At 35.3% G+C, this 18,056-nt stretch overlaps 1 protein-coding gene across 1 annotated transcript; it reads right to left on the bottom strand.

Annotated features, from left to right (window-relative positions):
* Positions 1–505: 505 nt before the first annotated feature.
* LOC128219421 (protein toll-like) lies at positions 506–15,841 on the bottom strand. Its single transcript, XM_052927229.1, has 5 exons — positions 15,806–15,841; positions 15,006–15,137; positions 14,690–14,801; positions 10,328–12,523; positions 506–624 (listed from the first exon to the last, which is right to left on the bottom strand). Exons 1-5 carry the CDS (start codon positions 15,839–15,841, stop codon positions 506–508), a joined length of 2,595 nt encoding a protein of 864 aa, XP_052783189.1.
* Between the last annotated feature and the right edge of the window lie 2,215 nt (positions 15,842–18,056).

The raw sequence follows: 18,056 nt of genomic DNA, 5'->3' as shown, positions 1-18,056 counted from the left end.
AATCTTTTGTATTCAATTCATCACCAAGGCCCAAGGGGGTCACCCTTAGTATGATTTATTAAATAGAAACGTTAGCCATTTATAAACATATCACCTATGATGAATGTTAAGGAGCACAATTCATTAATCTAGCTTCCCCATGTCATATTTTTCCATTAAGAACCGTTTAGGGCATTTCATCAACTCGCTTTATTGGCCATCATGTTGTATATAAAATCAAGCGATTGCCGGTTAGGTGATGTTGAAGCTATATGCACGTTATATGTCGTGCAAGTGTATTTTGCGTTTTAAGGATTATTGAAGACGGTTGTCGAAATAACATTTTGTCTGTAAAAAATAAAATGTCTAATGAAACCGGATCAATAAACAATAGTTCGAATGTTGAAGGCGGGTATTGGACGTTTGAACGTCTATACACTACAACCGCCGCGGCGTACATTCCGATGGTCATTTCAGCGTACTTTGGAAACATACTGATCATAAAGATAATGCCAAACCGTGGTCCTCAAGCCTCCTCAACCGGCATACTCTTCTCGATATTAGCTGTGATGGACATTTTTATAATAACATTCGGACCATTGCGTTTCTCAATTTCAATATTTTTAAATGTGTCTTTGTTCAACACTGCAAGAGGATTAAAGATTGCGGAATGGCTTATTACGTGCGCTCTAACAATGTCAACGTGGACACTTGTCATTATTACCATTGAAAGAATAATAAGTGTCCTCTTTCCGCTGAAAGTGAAAGGGATTTGCACTGTTAAACTCGTGGTTACCTTAGAAATCATCGTGTGCTTGATACTGTCGGGCTTTAACGCGATTCGCATTTTCACTTTTATATACTTGAAATATGTGGAAAAATTTCAAGAGTTTATGATTTTCGAAAAGTTCCAAAACGGTGTTCATTATTATCACTGGACGGAATTTGTCTTCAACTTTGTCATTCCGTTCTGGGTTCTCAGTGTTGGAAGCATCATCATTCTAATCAGATTACGACAATCGGCGCCTGGGAATGATACAACGCGACGTCAAACGAGGCTTGTGTCGATAACACGCAATCTCGTTGGAGCCAACATCACCTTCATCATAACAAATATTCCCTTCAGAGCGATAAACTTGCTACGGAATGCGGGGTCCCTTGAACACATGGGCGGACTGGAGCGGATGACAGTTGTAATGCTATGTATCTATGTTCAGTTTCTGAATCAGGCTCTTAATTTCTACGTATATGTGCTTAGTGGACAAACATTTAGGGAAAGTGCAAAAAAGATTTTGTGTCGGTGTTCAAACGTCTCAAACCCTAATTGATAGCGTTTGGTTTTTGGAGGTCAGTATTGATTATTTAAGGCTTATAGCGAATTTGGTTCCAAATCCACTTGGTTGATGCAAGCAAACAAATAAGGACCAGCAACAGCAATTATGTAACTTTTTTGATAAAGAAAATACTTTTTGTGATAAATCTAAGTGTTGTTACGTTAGCCGATTCAACGTTTTATTGTGGTTAGTCTTAAGTAAGTTCATAGTTTGTATGACCTTTATTAATTCAGCAATGCATAGTTTTTTATATTTGGGTATGCTTATTTAAACCACCATTTGATTTTGTAACTGAAAATATGTCTCTGTAAACTAAGCTATGTTGCGTTATGATCTTATATTGTTCAAGCCGTTTACATACTAACCTACTGTTGAGCTGTGACTTACAAAGCCTTCATACCAAACATCTACTCAAAACAATAGTTTGATATTTGTGAAATGTGTTTGTATGCTTATTACGTTTTATGTTTTGTTTTACGTGTCTGTTTAACATTCAGCTGATTGGCTTTACATCTTGTTTGACAGCGATTAAAACGCATGTTAAATGTATTAACAATGTATATGAGAACTCTGAAATACACCTGTTCTGGTTTATCAATGACTCTTCACATGGTGTTAGTAGTATTGAAAGTAAAGGGTTTGTTGCAACCACGCCAATTTTGTCTTAGATTTTTCAACTCTCTATACGTCTTTTTCTCAACATCTATTTATTCAAAAATGCACCTAATTTAAAAAAAAAACAAATGTTCGAGAAAATACTACATTAACTATCTGTAAATGGAAAGGAAACATAATTTAATAATGCTCAATTTGATTCATATTATTAACACATGATCAAAACGTTTGTGAAGTGCTTTGTTGTTTACTTGATGATTCATTCATTAAATTCGGCAAACAATTTGTACCCTTTGGGTGCTAATTATGCAACTCTACTTGCATATTTATTTTTATATTGTTATGAGAGTGAATGCATGCTCAACATCTTTAAGTCTAAGGAATTCAAAAACACGTCTACATGTTCTTAGTGCATTGATGAGAAATTGACCATCAAACTTGAAATCAAGCGGGATGATTTTAACTTTAAAAATTGTAAATTGTCAGTCTTCAGTTGGCGATGTTCCAATGTCCCCGTCTTATGGTGTATTCATTGTCGCAATTAGTAAGATTCGCTAGTATGTTCGGACGTGGATGAACTTTGTTCCTGTAATAAATTAATCACTGCTTAATTGTTAAAGCAATGATCTAGATATCGGAAATTGAGGAAAACCCTTTTTTATAATATTTGATTAAGCATTACGACAAACTCTTTAAATACAATTGCAGTCTTAAATTCCTGATTATCAATTGCAATACATGTACTGTAAAAAAGTTTTTGTAAAATCAAAATGCTTCCTCCAATAAGAAGACGGTATATTGGTACTAATTTATGTTATTCATGGCTTTTAGTATTAAAAAAAGATTTTCTAGCAGATATAATTCATGTTTTTCTCAACTCCTTGCGACGGCATTAATTGACTTACATTTATAACGCGTATGTCATTTTTTCTTAAAGTCTCCATAAGCAGTGCTTTTAGTATCTTCCTCTTTAGTTTCAATTGACCTTAACTCTATTTACCTTTTTTCCGATATTGAAATATTTCTCAAAACCGCTTACGCTCGAGGTGAGAAATCTAGTGTGCGAATGGTAGTCTTGAAGTTTGAAAGTTATTTTTAAGACCATTTGCTCTTTTTTGGCTAACACATCTGCTTCATTTATGAAATAGTGTTCGTATTTCGTAATTCATTTCGTTTTTCCGTCTCGAAGACATAAGATTTCTAAATGTGTATTGTTTTTATTTATATTGTCATTGTGTTTTTGCTCCTAGTTTGTTCAGTTATACTTTCATTATAAGATTAAATGAAGGCATGACTTTAAATCTTGTTATGTCGAGCTATGTCAGACAGTTGTCTTAAAATGATTTTATCGTTACTCTTAATTGCTAGCACTGTTGCTTCAACATGGTTTCTTCTTTAACAAGTGAAGATGCTAAGCAGTCGTTGAGTACTTGAAATTAATTAATCAGTTTATATGTTGATTTTGGCGTTATTCTTCATTAGAATCAAGTTAATGCATGCTCTGATGAGGTAGAGCAGTTTTGAAGAGGGTATGGTTTGTTTGTGGTGTGTAAATCCGTTTATGTGGTGTAAGTTTGCTTTTGTTGTTTTTATTTGTGATGTTAATATGTTTGTGGCTGTAGTTCATATAGAAACAAGCTCAGTAGCAAAACGTTTAAACATAAACCCGGCTAAATGGAACAGGCTAAACGCCAAAGACATAGAACATAAAATCACAAACAAGAAACATAGAAGAACAACACAAAACTCCACAAACAGCACAGTGTATACATACTATATATAAAATACTAGGTATGTTTATCAAGAATTGTTATGTTCCGCCTTGTTTATAAGGCCTAAAAAATAAATTGTTTGGTTAGGGTAACATCCTTTTCAAAAATAGGTAGGGTAGGTAGGTTTTTTTTAAATATAAGGCTTTATATTAGAATGTAATTTTCATCATTGGAAAACGTGTTAAAGTTATCTTCTGAATATGCATTTAAGGTTTTAGACTACATATTAAAAAGCCTTTTTTATTTTACTTTTTCAAATCGACTATAAAAACGGTAGGGTCGGCGCCTATTCCGTAAGTAGGGTCAGGTTACCCGAACCAAATGTCTTTTTTTGTAGGCCTTATATACATGACAGGCTTAAATCAGTAAAAACACTTAATAACATACTACATTGCATTTTATTGACGCACTGATTTGTTTTATGACGTCATTTTAAAATGGTGCAATGATGCTTCTTAGGATTTAATGTCAGTAAAGTTAAATATAGACCGTATTTGTCTAGTTGGAATACGGAATAATGTATTTTGTCATACACATCTCTTGCATATTTTTTTATTAACTTTTGTATATATTCTTACATCAGTAAATATTATATACACATAATACTGATAAACGAGTAACATCTTACTAATGTCCATGTATATATATCTGTGAATACTGAACAAAATCTATCGCTGTCAGCTTTGTACGTAGAGCTGCTATGTACATTCATGTATATATATTTTAAATAATAGAAGCAGAGGGTATGTTTTGCAAAGAAAAGGTTTTATGTGGTAATTCCAAAACCAGTCGATTCCATTTTCTATTATGTATGTTCAGTTTGTTTTTAGTTAAGGCTATTGTTGCTTCCATTTCTTTACTTTCTTTAACGAATTTAATAAGATATTCGTATTTAAGTTGAGATTGGTTCACCTTACACTTGTAGATATAGTATTTTACTGCTTATATAATGAAATTAGTTATTACTGAAATATCTGTTTTGGGCTGTACACCAAATTATATTGTTTCATAATCAATAAGTTCTGGGATATTATTTTTAATGATTAGTTTTTTATATTTGACCAAAAAACTTGAATTGATGGGTCCCCCAGAACAAGTGCTTTATTGTTTCGATATTCATGTTACACATACTACAAAGGGTATATTGGACTATCCTATTTTTGTCTATAGTACATTAAATGGGATTTAAATATATCGATTTCCAGTCGTTTACAAATACATTATTCCATTTATTTTGAGGTTATTCATCACTCCTTTAATGGTTTGTTTCATATAATGCTCATATACATATTTGTTTGTTTTTTATTCCTATTATTTTGTCAATCAATTTGACTTTTGGACCCATGTTTGTACAGTTGCTTTTTAACGTATGTTTGTATTTATCTGGTATACTTGAAATAAGTGAATGATATTTTAGAAAATCTATGTTTGGCATAATATACTTTATTCTAAGTTCTTTAAATGTGTAAAATTGTTTTGTCGTGTTATTAAATAAATGGGGTATGTATATGACACTGTATACCATTCTTTGTAAAAATAGGTGTTTACATGTGTTGATATATTCATTATACCAAATTATTTGCGTTGGAATATGTTCTATTTTCTCAGTAAAATGTAATCTTGCCCAACTTGTAAGTATATCTTTTAGAAATTTATTCTGTTTAACAGGTAGGATATATTTCGGTGAAAATTTTCCCTCAAGTAAAATTTTACCACCAAGTTTATTTATTTCCTTTAGATACGGTACTTTACAACTACAATTGATGGAATCGTCAAATATTCTTTTAATCCACCTTGTTTTTATTGTTGATATAAAATCGATCATTTTTAATCCACCATTTTTATAATCCTGTGTTATAATGTTTCTTGCTATCTGTTCTGGCTTTCCATCCCATAAAAAAGCTGTAAAGGTGTTTTACAATGGATTTAATAATCTGTTCTGGAGGGTTTTCAAGAAACACAATTTTTGGAACTGCAAACGTTTTAATAACCGTTATTTTACCAATGAATGTTAAACCATGTTTTTCCATCTGTTCAATGTTGAATATAGTTTTTACATTTGTAGTTTAATTCTATGCGTTTGTTTCTATCATTTGTAAATACAATGCCTAACGTTGTCGCTTGATCCGATGTCCACTTAAATTGCTTCATTTTGCAAAAAAACAACAACATATCAGTGAAGCGTTGTGAACCAGCCCTCAATACTATAGACTTATTCATATTCAATTTTAAACCTGAGCTATTGCTAAAATCGTTAATTGTGTTAAGAAGGGCGTAAATAGAAGCTTCAGTACTATTAACAAAAAAGTTGCATCATCCGCGAATAAAGTGTTTTTGAATTCTTCATTATCTTTGATTATTCTCTTTATATTAGAATTGTTTCTTATTGCTATGAAAGCAATTCTATACTATATATAGTATTATAAATAAATAAGGGGATAGGGAACAACCTTGCCTTACACCGCGTTCAATCGTAAAAAAAATCTGATAAATGACCGTTGTTAGTTATACAAGCCTGTATATCGTAATAAAATAATTTTATCCATTTATTGAAAGAGTTACCAAAATTAAAATATTCTAGAATTTTAAACATGAATTCATGATCAATATTATCAAAGGCTTTTTCACACATCCCTTGCATATTTATGATAAGTGTATTATGAGTGTCTTATCGTACGCGTCTGTTGATAATAATTTGGCCAAGTGTGAGGTTTAGATTTTGGAGCTTATCCTTCTGCCGTTAATCACGATTAAAGGTCGGATTGCCCCTGATGCTTCAATTATTGTTAATGTAGGCGTTAGTTTGTCCTGTTGTATGATGCAAATGCTGAATGATAGGACCTTGTATGTATACACTTAATCAGAAAATTTCATTTATATTTCGAATACCATTTAATGTCATGTTTCACTTCTCAATACATAATGGCAAATGTTTCGAATTTTGTTTCATGTATGCAAAAATTTCTTTTTAGTGATATGAATTTGAGCATCACAGATACATTAATAGTTTACATAATAAGGTGTACCTTTCTTATACTTAAGAGGCATAAAGTACCTCATCAGGAGGAAGGTAGCTGTTAGGTGTCATCTTGTATCACACGTCAACCGGAAACTTTTATATTGGCCCAACACATTGGTGAAAACATGCATACTGTGGCAAATATAAAAGGAATTGTTCCATTTTTTGAAAATAAAATTCTGGACGGGGTAAAAAGAGGATTTGGAAGTGAACGGCCGCCATCTTGTTGATTGCATCGATCTGATAAAATCTATCGTAGGCACTTATCGAAATCCTGTAAGGCAAATAACAAAGTAAGTATAAATTGCAGCCTAACGTGTATGAAACTTACTTGTATGGTAACCGTGCGAAGAGAACATACCAAAAGTACAAAAAACAACAACATGTTTATGTTAGTGCACGTGTTAAGTATAAAAGGTATGCATATTTCTATTAAGTAAAGTCGAACCCCGTTGGCTCGAACTCGTAAATTCCTCGAGTATCTGAAAATCCAAGCCAAGCCGGATTGTTAACTTTCAGCTTAAAGAAATATATCATTGACATCTAGAGCCAACGAGGAATTCGAGCCTAGCGAACTCGAGGCAACGGGGTTCGACTGGTCTAGTGATATACGGGTACTTTGATGTTTATTAAGTGTTAATAAACTATTACTGTTATCGCAGTCAATAATTGCTAATTCTAAATAAATTTCCAATCTAGATGGTTGTTTGTGTTTGCCTTTTATTTGTTGCTGCTACTACTGTTGATACATTTTAACAATACACACATTTAATAACAAGTGTCGTTTCTAATAGTTATTTTTGTTGCATTGTTGATAAACAACATTCACTCCATTTATGTATTGCTTTGTATTTTTCATATACATTTGAAATTGTTTTCTCAAATATTTATGCAAGAAAGAAAGAAACAAGCTCAGTAGCAAAATGCTTAAACATAAACCCGGTTTAATGGCACTTAGTAAAAGCCATATAACATAAAAACAAAAAAATCACAAACAAGAAACATGGAAGAACAGCACAAAATTCCACAAACAGCACATTGCATACATACTATATATACAAACTAGGTATGTTTATCAAGGATTGTTAGGCACCGCCTTGGAACGGTCAGCAAAATGTAAATTTACTGGGGGTTTAAACCAGTTTAAGTGCACAAACCTCACTCTTATCCCAACAGTCCTAAATGAAGAAAACACGCAAATCCCCAAATAAAAATAAGGTAGTTATTGTAATGCTTTTATGAAGCAGTCGCTTTCTCTATGACATTATTAGATGCAACTCCAGCAATTATCACCACTAGTTGCCAGGAACATTTCTACGTGTGGATGCATTGGAAAGGGCTACACGTCTTAACGATGACTGTTGTCTTTTAACAAATTCGCAAAATAAGTCAAGAGAAATGGTAACAATAGAATGCAATGTACACTATTATGGGAAAAGCAATAAAAGTATATTACTTCAAACGTCGAAAGTAAATTAAGATTAAGGAAATATGTGATACAAAGGTGATTTAACTTAAATTTCCACAAGCACGAGTAATATACGTTAATTGTATTTGTAATTGATACCCCTTCCACATGGTTACGACATTTGTCGATAGTTTCAACTCGCTAGTAATAACCGCTGAGTTGGATTGAAGAATAATTTTGACACGGCAAGTTAATGGGTTTTTTTCCCATAGACACGAGCCTGTTGCAAGTTTGCATGCGATGTATAAGCATTAGTATCATTACTTTATAAAATCTTCGAAACTACTTTGACATTCTACGGCAATGCACGAGAACAGATATTTGTACGGTATGGTTTGAGTGCTACGGCTTTGTACTAGATTATGTTGCTATTAAAATTAAAGGGACAAGTTAGAGTGTTATTTAGCATGATCTGACGCATCCCGAGTACTCATTAAGAGTTTGTATAACTCAGTGATTTTGGTAATATATAAGAGTCCTTCAAGATAGTTCATGAGCTCCTTTGACATTTTTCCATATTGATCTGGTACTAGTTAGGTTCAAGTCTTATTGGAACATGAGAACGGTATGAACACGACTTTATCCGATATGCCGGTAGGTCTGTACGAGTTATTGACAACAGAAAGGGACGCAAACCATACAATACGAAATGTAATCTTCATTTTAGCTATTCAAGTTTATGTGCGTTGAAATGGAATTCTGAAAAAGATGCAACACCTCTCTCGTCTATTGTACAGCTGTCGAATTGCATAATTACATAATTGCGATAATTGCATGCTAGGTCTGTGAAAGGCGTAGTTTGAAACAAGTAAATTCATGAAGGCACTTGCCGATAATTTGCCGGAACAGACGGTGCTTGTTCATGGGCATAACATAGAACATGTAACGAACACTATAACTCTCTATACTCTTTATATCGTACCTTATTGTTCGATATGTCACCCAATTTTGGCCAAAACCCGGCATTTCAAATGGATTTTTGAAAATATTAAAATGTTTTTCAAAACTGATATTATATTAGTAAAAACGCCTTCAACTGATTATGCATAACAAGTTATAACTCCTGCCTATAATCAGTAAAAAGCATTTTATCAACCATACGCTGTTTATGTATTGCTAGTAGCTCATCTTTGATGAATATAACATTTGCACAATTACAATTTAATTAAACCAAATTGATGACCTCTTGCATATATTTCCACCTTTAATAATTAAACAATAGCAAAAAAAGTTTTGCATTTAGTTGTAAACATGGTAAATTTCTCTGTGCTTAAGAGGGATACAATTTCATCCAACTTTTGGCCAGTAAGAGCTACTGTTTGTACTGTGGTATAACAGAAATAATGCAATTAAACGAAATGATTATTGTTGTCCTCACAGTAGTGTTGCTTTGATCAGGAGATATTAAATCAGGTGCGATTTACAATGTTTTCTGCAGCCATTAGCTTTCATGAATTTAATTGTATATCCATTTTAACACTTTTCACAAAAAATATATATTTCGTATATGAAGCGAATGTTAATTAAGGGTTTAAAGGGTCCCTCACGTTCCAAATGCTAAAGCATCGACTTTGCAATGTCATAATCCGAAATGTGGACAAACTTCAAGTTCATTTAAGAGGTTTGTTAACATGCCGAGCTCCTGCGAAGTACATACACCTTGACTATCAGCAAACTAGGGGATCGCCTTTGTAAAATCTTCCTCCAAACATGCAACCTTCCCTGGCCGCTAAACATGTATCAGAAAAATATAAGAACAAAGACAGAATATATCACATTACTTTTGCCATGCAAGAATACCATATTCATATAACAATATATCATGAATAATAAATACATCCTACACCTATAGTTCTGTAACTAAACTCTGTATAGGCAATATACCACATGATTGTAAAGAATGAGAATATTCAACACAATGCAGTAACTTATTTTCGAACCATTTATGATTTTCCTCCAGACAAACATAACTTCTAATATAATGTTTGATTTCGTTGTCCCGAATATCGTTGCTTATATCAACATCATTTCTGATCACTACAATTAAATGGTTATATGTTTCGCGAAGAGATTTTTCGTATGCCGCTCTGAATGTGAACAAACACCATTCATCTATTATGTACAAAACGATAAAACCAACACTGTGTGTTCGGACGATGCAATAGAATTGAGAATGTTTTCCTCTCGTGATGGCCCGACAGAAAATCTCTGTCTGGAAAGCACACAGCATAGTTATTTGATTCAAACAACGGTAAAAGTCTGTGTCTTGCGAAGTCCATATCTGTGTCGTGGTATGTTATGAATAAATCCGTTGTACAAGTATTGACCAGTTCAGCGCTTTCTGTATACTCAATGGTCAAAGATGATGAATTACTTATCGCGCGTGATACAGTACTCGTACAATTAAATATCGACCCCCCGAAAGATATACCCGAATCTGATTCACCTTTACTTGCATTGATGGTGTTGAGATATTCCTGATTCATACATTTACCAGGCATATAATAAAGAAGTTTATTTGTAAAAAGAAGTTCCTTAGAGTCTACATAACGTCCATGCTTTAAATACGCTTTCATATCTTTGTCTTCTATGTTATGTTTCTGAATATTATGTGTTACAATAATTCCAAAGCTAGATTTTGTGCTTTTAATCTTCTCTTGAGCAATTGACCAAGACATGGCAACGTTTTCAGGCATCGAATTACCGGTTACAATTATTATCATTCTTTTACTGCGCACAACAAGGTTGCTCACGTTTTGCTGGAAAGAATATCCAACAACGAAGTCTCTGTCCGAATCAACGACAGTGTAGTTGTTGTTGCAATGTTCTAACGGTTTAACGACTTTTTCGAGAACCCAATCATTGTCGGAACTCTTGTGAACAACCATACAATCTATTTCCTCAGCATTATTTCCAGTGTCGTTATCAAGTGGATGTAGTCCCCAGTGTATAAACATCAACACTTTAATTTCAGTTCGAAATGAATAAATCAATGCAATTGCTATTATTACTAGACACACTGTTACAAATGTTGCAATGGAAGGCAACACAGCGTGTTTTATTTCATCAAATTCATTTAACGAACTTTCTTTGCAAATAAACTCGGCTTTACTGACTTTCACTATTATATTGCCGTCATTTTGTAAAGTATTACACGTAACCATGTCCCAATCTGTAACAATATCCTTGTTACTTGTAATCCAATTCTTCAACCAGACAACATTGCAATCACACACATAGGGGTTGCCTGAAAGCATTATTGACTTGGCGCCAAGTCTGACCAGCGTTTGTGGTAGTCGTATGAGATGGTTAGATCTTAAGTTCAGAGTTTCTATCTTATTCAAATTTTGGAATACACTAGAATCAATGGTCTTTAGGTGATTATGACTAATGTCAAATATCTTCACTCTTCCAAGGTAAGCGGTATATGCAACATGTGTTATGTTGTTATGACTGAGTATCAGCTCTAGACTTCCAACAGGCATATTGTCTGGAATATCATTCAAATTAAAACCAATGCAGTCCACAATTATATTGCCAGTCAACGCTCTTTCATAACATTTACAAGGAATTGGACAAGTTGATACATTTAAAGCGCACAATGTCTGATCCATTTCTATTTCCAAAATATTTTTTCCATACAATTTCTCAGGTGACTGACAAATCCAACTTCCAAATAACTCTTGTACGTTTCCTATACTGTTGTTTTTTATGAGAAAATTCACAAATGATATAATTGGGTTAATGCGACAATTACATCTGACTGGATTAGCTGTAAACTCTAGTTTAAAATGAAGCAATACGAGCTGCAAAGATGTATTCAGAGTAATGTTTTCCTGGTCAATTTGAAAGCCCAAGTTTGTGATATTGCTATGCCCAATTTTGACCAAGCATGGGTCATTTGATTGTTGATAAATATCTGAACGATCTGGAGTACTTGCTGATTTGACAACACTTCTCAGAACCCTGTTCATGTTCATGTTAAGTAAATAGTCTGTAAAATTCTCGAAAGCAATATGGGTACGTTCAAAACTGGCAATTTTGAGACCACGTACATAAAATATAAAAGATGGTAAAATTTTGATCGGATTTTCATCTACGTAAATCTCTGCAAGACTCAAAGATTTCATTGGGAATGAGTGTTCACTTAATGTTCGTATACTATTAGCCGACAAGTCCAAAATCAGTAGTTCTTGAAGACTGCTAAATGAGCCATCTTCAATGAACTCTATCTTGTTTTTTGCTAAGTTCAGGCGGTGAAGTGACGTCAAAGGTGTAAAATCATCCTTGTGAATAACCGACAAATCGTTTGAGCTTAAGTCTAGTAACCGCAGCTCTGAAAGCTCAGAAAAACTCCTATAGGTAAACTATGTAAATTATTAACACTGAGATCCAAGTTTTGAATCCCTAAAATTTTCGAAAAGGTGTTTTCTCCAAGAGAACGAAGACTGTTGTTTTGTAATGAGATCATATGTATCAATCCATGAAATTCAAACATACTCAGATCGGTAATATTATTCTTTTTCATGTCCATAGATCTTCGGAATATATCAGTGGGTATGCTAAGTGATTGTGAATCAGCATAGTGCTGGTGCATATATCCGGTCCTCGACAGGTTATTTGGTAAATACACTGTATCCTGAGTCCAAGGAAAGTTTGAATGTGGAACCTGTAAACCATTGTTGGGCAAGTCTAGCGTTTGAAGATTGGGAAATATGGGCGATAGATTCTCTGGTAAATCAAGCCAGTGTGTGTTGGTAATAGAAATTTCCGCCATATTTTCAAAAGAATCCCTTTTATCAAATAATGACCATATACTCTCATTTGTAGATCCAAAATTCACAAACGCAAAAGAAACAATACTTTGAAAACTATCGCATCGAACATCCTTTAAACTGATTAAATCCCCTCCTGTAACTAGCGAACCTAGGAACGAAAACGTTTTAAACTCTGCTAAAGACAAGAGAGCGAAAATGCTGGATTTGTCAAAAGCACATCCTGTTATTTGAAGCATATACACTTCTCTTTCTGGTAAAGGTTTTGGATGCGGATCAGGTCGGATGACGACTGGCGTTGGAAATGTACATTTCAGATGAATCGCTGTATTTTCAATTTCATTCGCACTCGTAAGATTTGCTACGATTTGTGAAGTGTTGACAACGCATGGATCCTCCAGAGTGTTATGTACCACTATGATTCTGAAAATACAGAAGTAGATGTCTATATAGACTATGTGTAGAATGTATGCTTAGTTAAAGGTTTGAATTCAACAAGAGTTACAGGCTGCTACCCAATATAACAGAGTTACAGGCTGCTACCCAATATAACAGAGTTACGGGCTGCTACCCAATATAACAGAGTTACAGGCTGCTACCCAATATAACAAGAGTTACAGGCTGCTACCCAATATAACAAGAGTTACTGGCTGCTACCCAATATAACAAGAGTTACGGGCTGCTACCCAATATAACAAGAGTTACGGGCTGCTACCCAATATAACAAGAGTTACGGGCTGCTACCCAATATAACGAGAGTTACAGGCTGCTACCCAATATGACAAGAGTTACGGGCTGCTACCCAATATAACAAGAGTTACAGGCTGCTACCCAATATAACAGAGTTACAGGCTGCTACCCAATATAAGAGTTACGGGCTGCTACCCAATATAACAGAGTTACAGGCTGCTACCCAATATAACAAGAGTTACAGGCTGCTACCCAATATAACAAGAGTTACAGGCTGCTACCCAATATAACAAGAGTTACGGGCTGCTACCCAATATAACAGAGTTACGGGCTGCTACCCAATATAACAGAGTTACAGGCTGCTACCCAATATAACAAGAGTTACGGGCTGCTACCCAATATAACAAGAGTTACGGGCTGCTACCCAATATAACAGAGTTACGGGCTGCTACCCAATATAACAGAGTTACGGGCTGCTACCCAATATAACAGAGTTACAGGCTGCTACCCAATATAACAGAGTTACAGGCTGCTACCCAATATAACAGAGTTACAGGCTGCTTCCCAATATAACAAGAGTTACAGGCTGCTACCCAATATAACAGAGTTACAGGCTGCTACCCAATATAACAGAGTTACAGGCTGCTACCCAATATAACAGAGTTACAGGCTGCTACCCAATATAACAGAGTTACAGGCTGCTACCCAATATAACAGAGTTACAGTGCTACCCAATATAACAGAGTTACGGGCTGCTACCCAATATAACAGAGTTACAGGCTGCTACCCAATATAACAGAGTTACAGGCTGCTACCCAATATAACAGAGTTACAGGCTGCTACCCAATATAACAGAGTTACAGGCTGCTACCCAATATAACAGAGTTACAGGCTGCTACCCAATATAACAGAGTTACAGGCTGCTACCCAATATAACAGAGTTACAGGCTGCTACCCAATATAACAGAGTTACAGGCTGCTACCCATATAACAGAGTTACAGGCTGCTACCCTATACGGCTGAGTTACGGCTGCTACCTGTAAATATGGCAGAGTTACAGCTGCTACCCAATATGGCTGAGTTACGGCTGCTACCCATTATGGCAGAGTTATGGGCTGCTACCCTATACGGCTGAGTTACGGCTGCTACCTGTAAATATGGCAGAGTTACAGCTGCTACCCAATATGGCTGAGTTACGGCTGCTACCTATTATGGCAGAGTTATGGGCTGCTACCCTATACTGCTGAGTTACGGCTGCTACCTGTAAATATGGCAGAGTTACAGCTGCTACCCAATATGGCTGAGTTACGGCTGCTACCCATTATGGCAGAGTTATGGGCTGCTACCCTATACGGCTGAGTTACGGCTGCTACCTGTAAATATGGCAGAGTTACACCTGCTACCCAATATGGCTGAGTTACGGCTGCTACCCATTATGGCAGAGTTAGGGGCTGCTACCCTATACGGCTGAGTTACGGCTGCTACCTGTAAATATGGCAGAGTTACACCTGCTACCCAATATGGCTGAGTTACGGCTGCTACCCATTATGGCAGAGTTACGGGCTGCTACCCAATATGCCAGAGTTACAGGCTGCTACCCAATATAGCAGAGTTACGGACTACTTCCCAATATTGCAGAGTTACGGACTACTTCCCAATATTGCAGAGTTACGGGCTGCTACCCAATATGCCAGAGTTACGGGCTGCTACCCAATATGCCACGGACATTTATTATAATAGTAGTAAATACTGGCATTGCATATATGAGGTTTGTTTTCTTACATTTTGTCATAGTTTTGGGCACACACAGTGGTTGTTTAATTATGGTTCAAATGTGACAAAATATGCTTTGATGTATTTACTAAATAAGTTAATACATACTTGAACTGTATCTGACTTATGTTTTTTTCTCCTTATGATACAAAGCTGCTGGTTTTTCTTGTATCTATAGGTAAACATTTACTTTCACATTTACATATATTAACCTTAAAACTATCGCTTGTCAATAGCTTTGTCTGTGACCAGGTCTGGAAGGATAAATAAGGAAAATGTATTAGTGACTGATGGCGCGTGCTCTGCCCATAGACTGGTCATGAGACTTTATGGGAGGATGTATTGTTAATTATGTAGTCGCCAGCCAATGGAGCACCAACACAGAACAGCAGGGTGATCACAAATAGGGCAGCCATTCATTCTTTACAAAATGTCAGCGCTGTGGAACATGATCTAGATCATATTCACTTCAGTTTCCACAGTATTTTTGGCTTCAACATTTCCGTTTGAGCATATACCGCGCTGGTGTGGCCAAGTTACCCCTTTAGGCAAGAATTATTAATAAAATCACATAAATGTAATTATTATGTTATGTTTTCTAAACTTTTATGTCTTTCATGCCCCTAAGACAACAATTTGTTTAAAAGAAATTAAATAATTTTTACATGCACAAGTCACTGTCCAACAGGACCCATGGTTACATCTGTACGTGCTAATGTGGGGGTTGAACGTGGAACCCCTGGATTGACAGTCAAATGTCTTACTGTTAGCTTGACAGATTGGACACTCAGAGCCATACACATGTTACTAAGGGGAGGACAGGCAGTCCTCTAAGAACTGACTGATTTAAGTGACCACAGATTACCACAAAGTCTTGACAACAGACTGACCCAAGATGTCCTTTTCTATATATTGATCTACCATAAGTGGTAAAATGCCTGGGGGATGAAATTATGTGTCTTTTATTCAGGGTATGTAACACCTCTCACAGTATGCTGTAATTTACAGACCAAAGAATTGTTGCACTGTTCTACTGAATTTGTGAAAAATAGAGATTTATTTGTTTATTTAGGTAATTCAGAATTGCATTTATTGACAAAATTGGATAATTAAACTGGGTTATACGATACTTCTTTCATGCCTAATACATCCTAATTGTCTTGAAATTGCAGTCATATTTACCTAATTAAAAAGATGCTAAGCTGTTTTATTGCAAAATATTTTGAGTTTCTATCTGTTTACCAACACAGATAGTTTAATTAATACCAAACTAACGTCATTAATGCAGTAATATTGGAATTTAGTGTGAACGAGAGACACAAACAGATTCAATAATTAGTGTTTGTTGCTTTGTTACAGCATAAAAAATACATTGCAGGAAAAACAGCATTTTTTTTCAGCCCACACATGCTGTGTATGCTTGTCATTAATATGGAATCGGCAAAGAAAGGCAATTATATCCCGTATTGGCAGTATCCCCTCATTGGTCGGGAACAATTTGTGACAATCAACGCCTTCCTGGTGTCGGTAATGATCTATGGTAATGATCTTGCAGTTTTGATGAATTGCTTGCCTCTTCAAAGTTTGCGCATTACTGCTGAGAGTCAGGTGATTGAAAAATTATGGGCCATCTTGGCAATTTTTGTTGGAAATGTCAAGAAATTAAGTAGAATCATGACTGAGCAAGTTTCAGGAAACTGAGTGGGTGTCAGAATACTGAGCGAGTGTCAGAATACTGAGCAAGTGTTCGAATGCTAAGGAAGTGTCAGAATACTGAGCGAGTGTCAGAATACTGAGCAATTGTCAGAAGACTGAGCAAGTGTCAGAAGAATGAGCAAGTGTCAGAAGACTAAGCAATTGTCAGAATACTGAGCAAGTGTCAGAATACTGAGCAGAATACTGAGCAAGTGTCAGAAGACTGAGCAAGTGGCAGAATACGAAAAGAGTTTTAGAATACTGAGCAAGTGTGAGAATACTGAGCAAGTGGCAGAATACTGAGTGATTGTCAGAATACTAAGCGAGTGTCAGAATACTGAGCGAGTTTCAGAATACTGTGCGAGTTTTAGAATACTGAAAGAACAGTAAAGAACTTACAGGGACTTAGTCTGTTACTTTCTGACCAACCCTTGATCAACCATTTTCTGCTGAAAAACATAAGAATTCTGGTGGTTGACAGTGTTAGGAAGCAACACTCCTTATGATGTCCAGCAGCAGATACAATCAGAAGTTGTGTCATCTGCCAGCATCCCTTGGGGACAGCTAGAAATAGAGATCTGCTGAGGTTTAACACTTCTTGAAAATATATCTGGAATATTATGTAGATTGTCAGAGGGTTTTTAATTTGGTTTGTATAGCAGAAAAATAAATGATTTCAGATTAAATTTCTATTTCTGCCTGAAGATTACTTTATAGGGAATAAACTGGTATTGAAATAGTGGAAGTACAAATTTTATTATTAATACATGTACAGCTCCTTCCTTAAAACATTTCCAGTAAAAGTGGGGTAACTTTTAAGATTGTTTACCATGGCCATCATGTTCGACTAATTCGGAAATTTAGACCACTGCAAAGTGCTTTATATAGTTGAAATGAGGCAAAACAACACCTTATCATCACCAAATAGATCATCCA

This window comes from Mya arenaria, chromosome 15 (assembly GCF_026914265.1).
Source record: "Mya arenaria isolate MELC-2E11 chromosome 15, ASM2691426v1".
Classification (NCBI taxonomy): Eukaryota; Metazoa; Mollusca; class Bivalvia; order Myida; family Myidae; genus Mya; species Mya arenaria.
Note: the sequence above shows the minus strand (reverse complement) of the source record. Positions and strands in the feature narration are given on the sequence as shown.

What these genes read in the sequence shown, in the direction of transcription:
- LOC128219421 (XM_052927229.1), bottom strand. Translation starts at nt 15,841, where the DNA reads ATGGCTGCCCTATTTGTGATCACCCTGCTGTTCTGT. An exon ending in TGATCACCCTGCTGTTCTGT is followed by an intron (nt 15,138 to 15,805) that starts GTTGGTGCTCCA and finishes CCATATTTACAG; the next exon opens with GTAGCAGCCGTAACTCAGCC. An exon ending in GCATCGTCCGAACACACAGT is followed by an intron (nt 625 to 10,327) that starts GTTGGTTTTATC and finishes ATCCTCTTGCAG; the next exon opens with TGTTGAACAAAGACACATTT.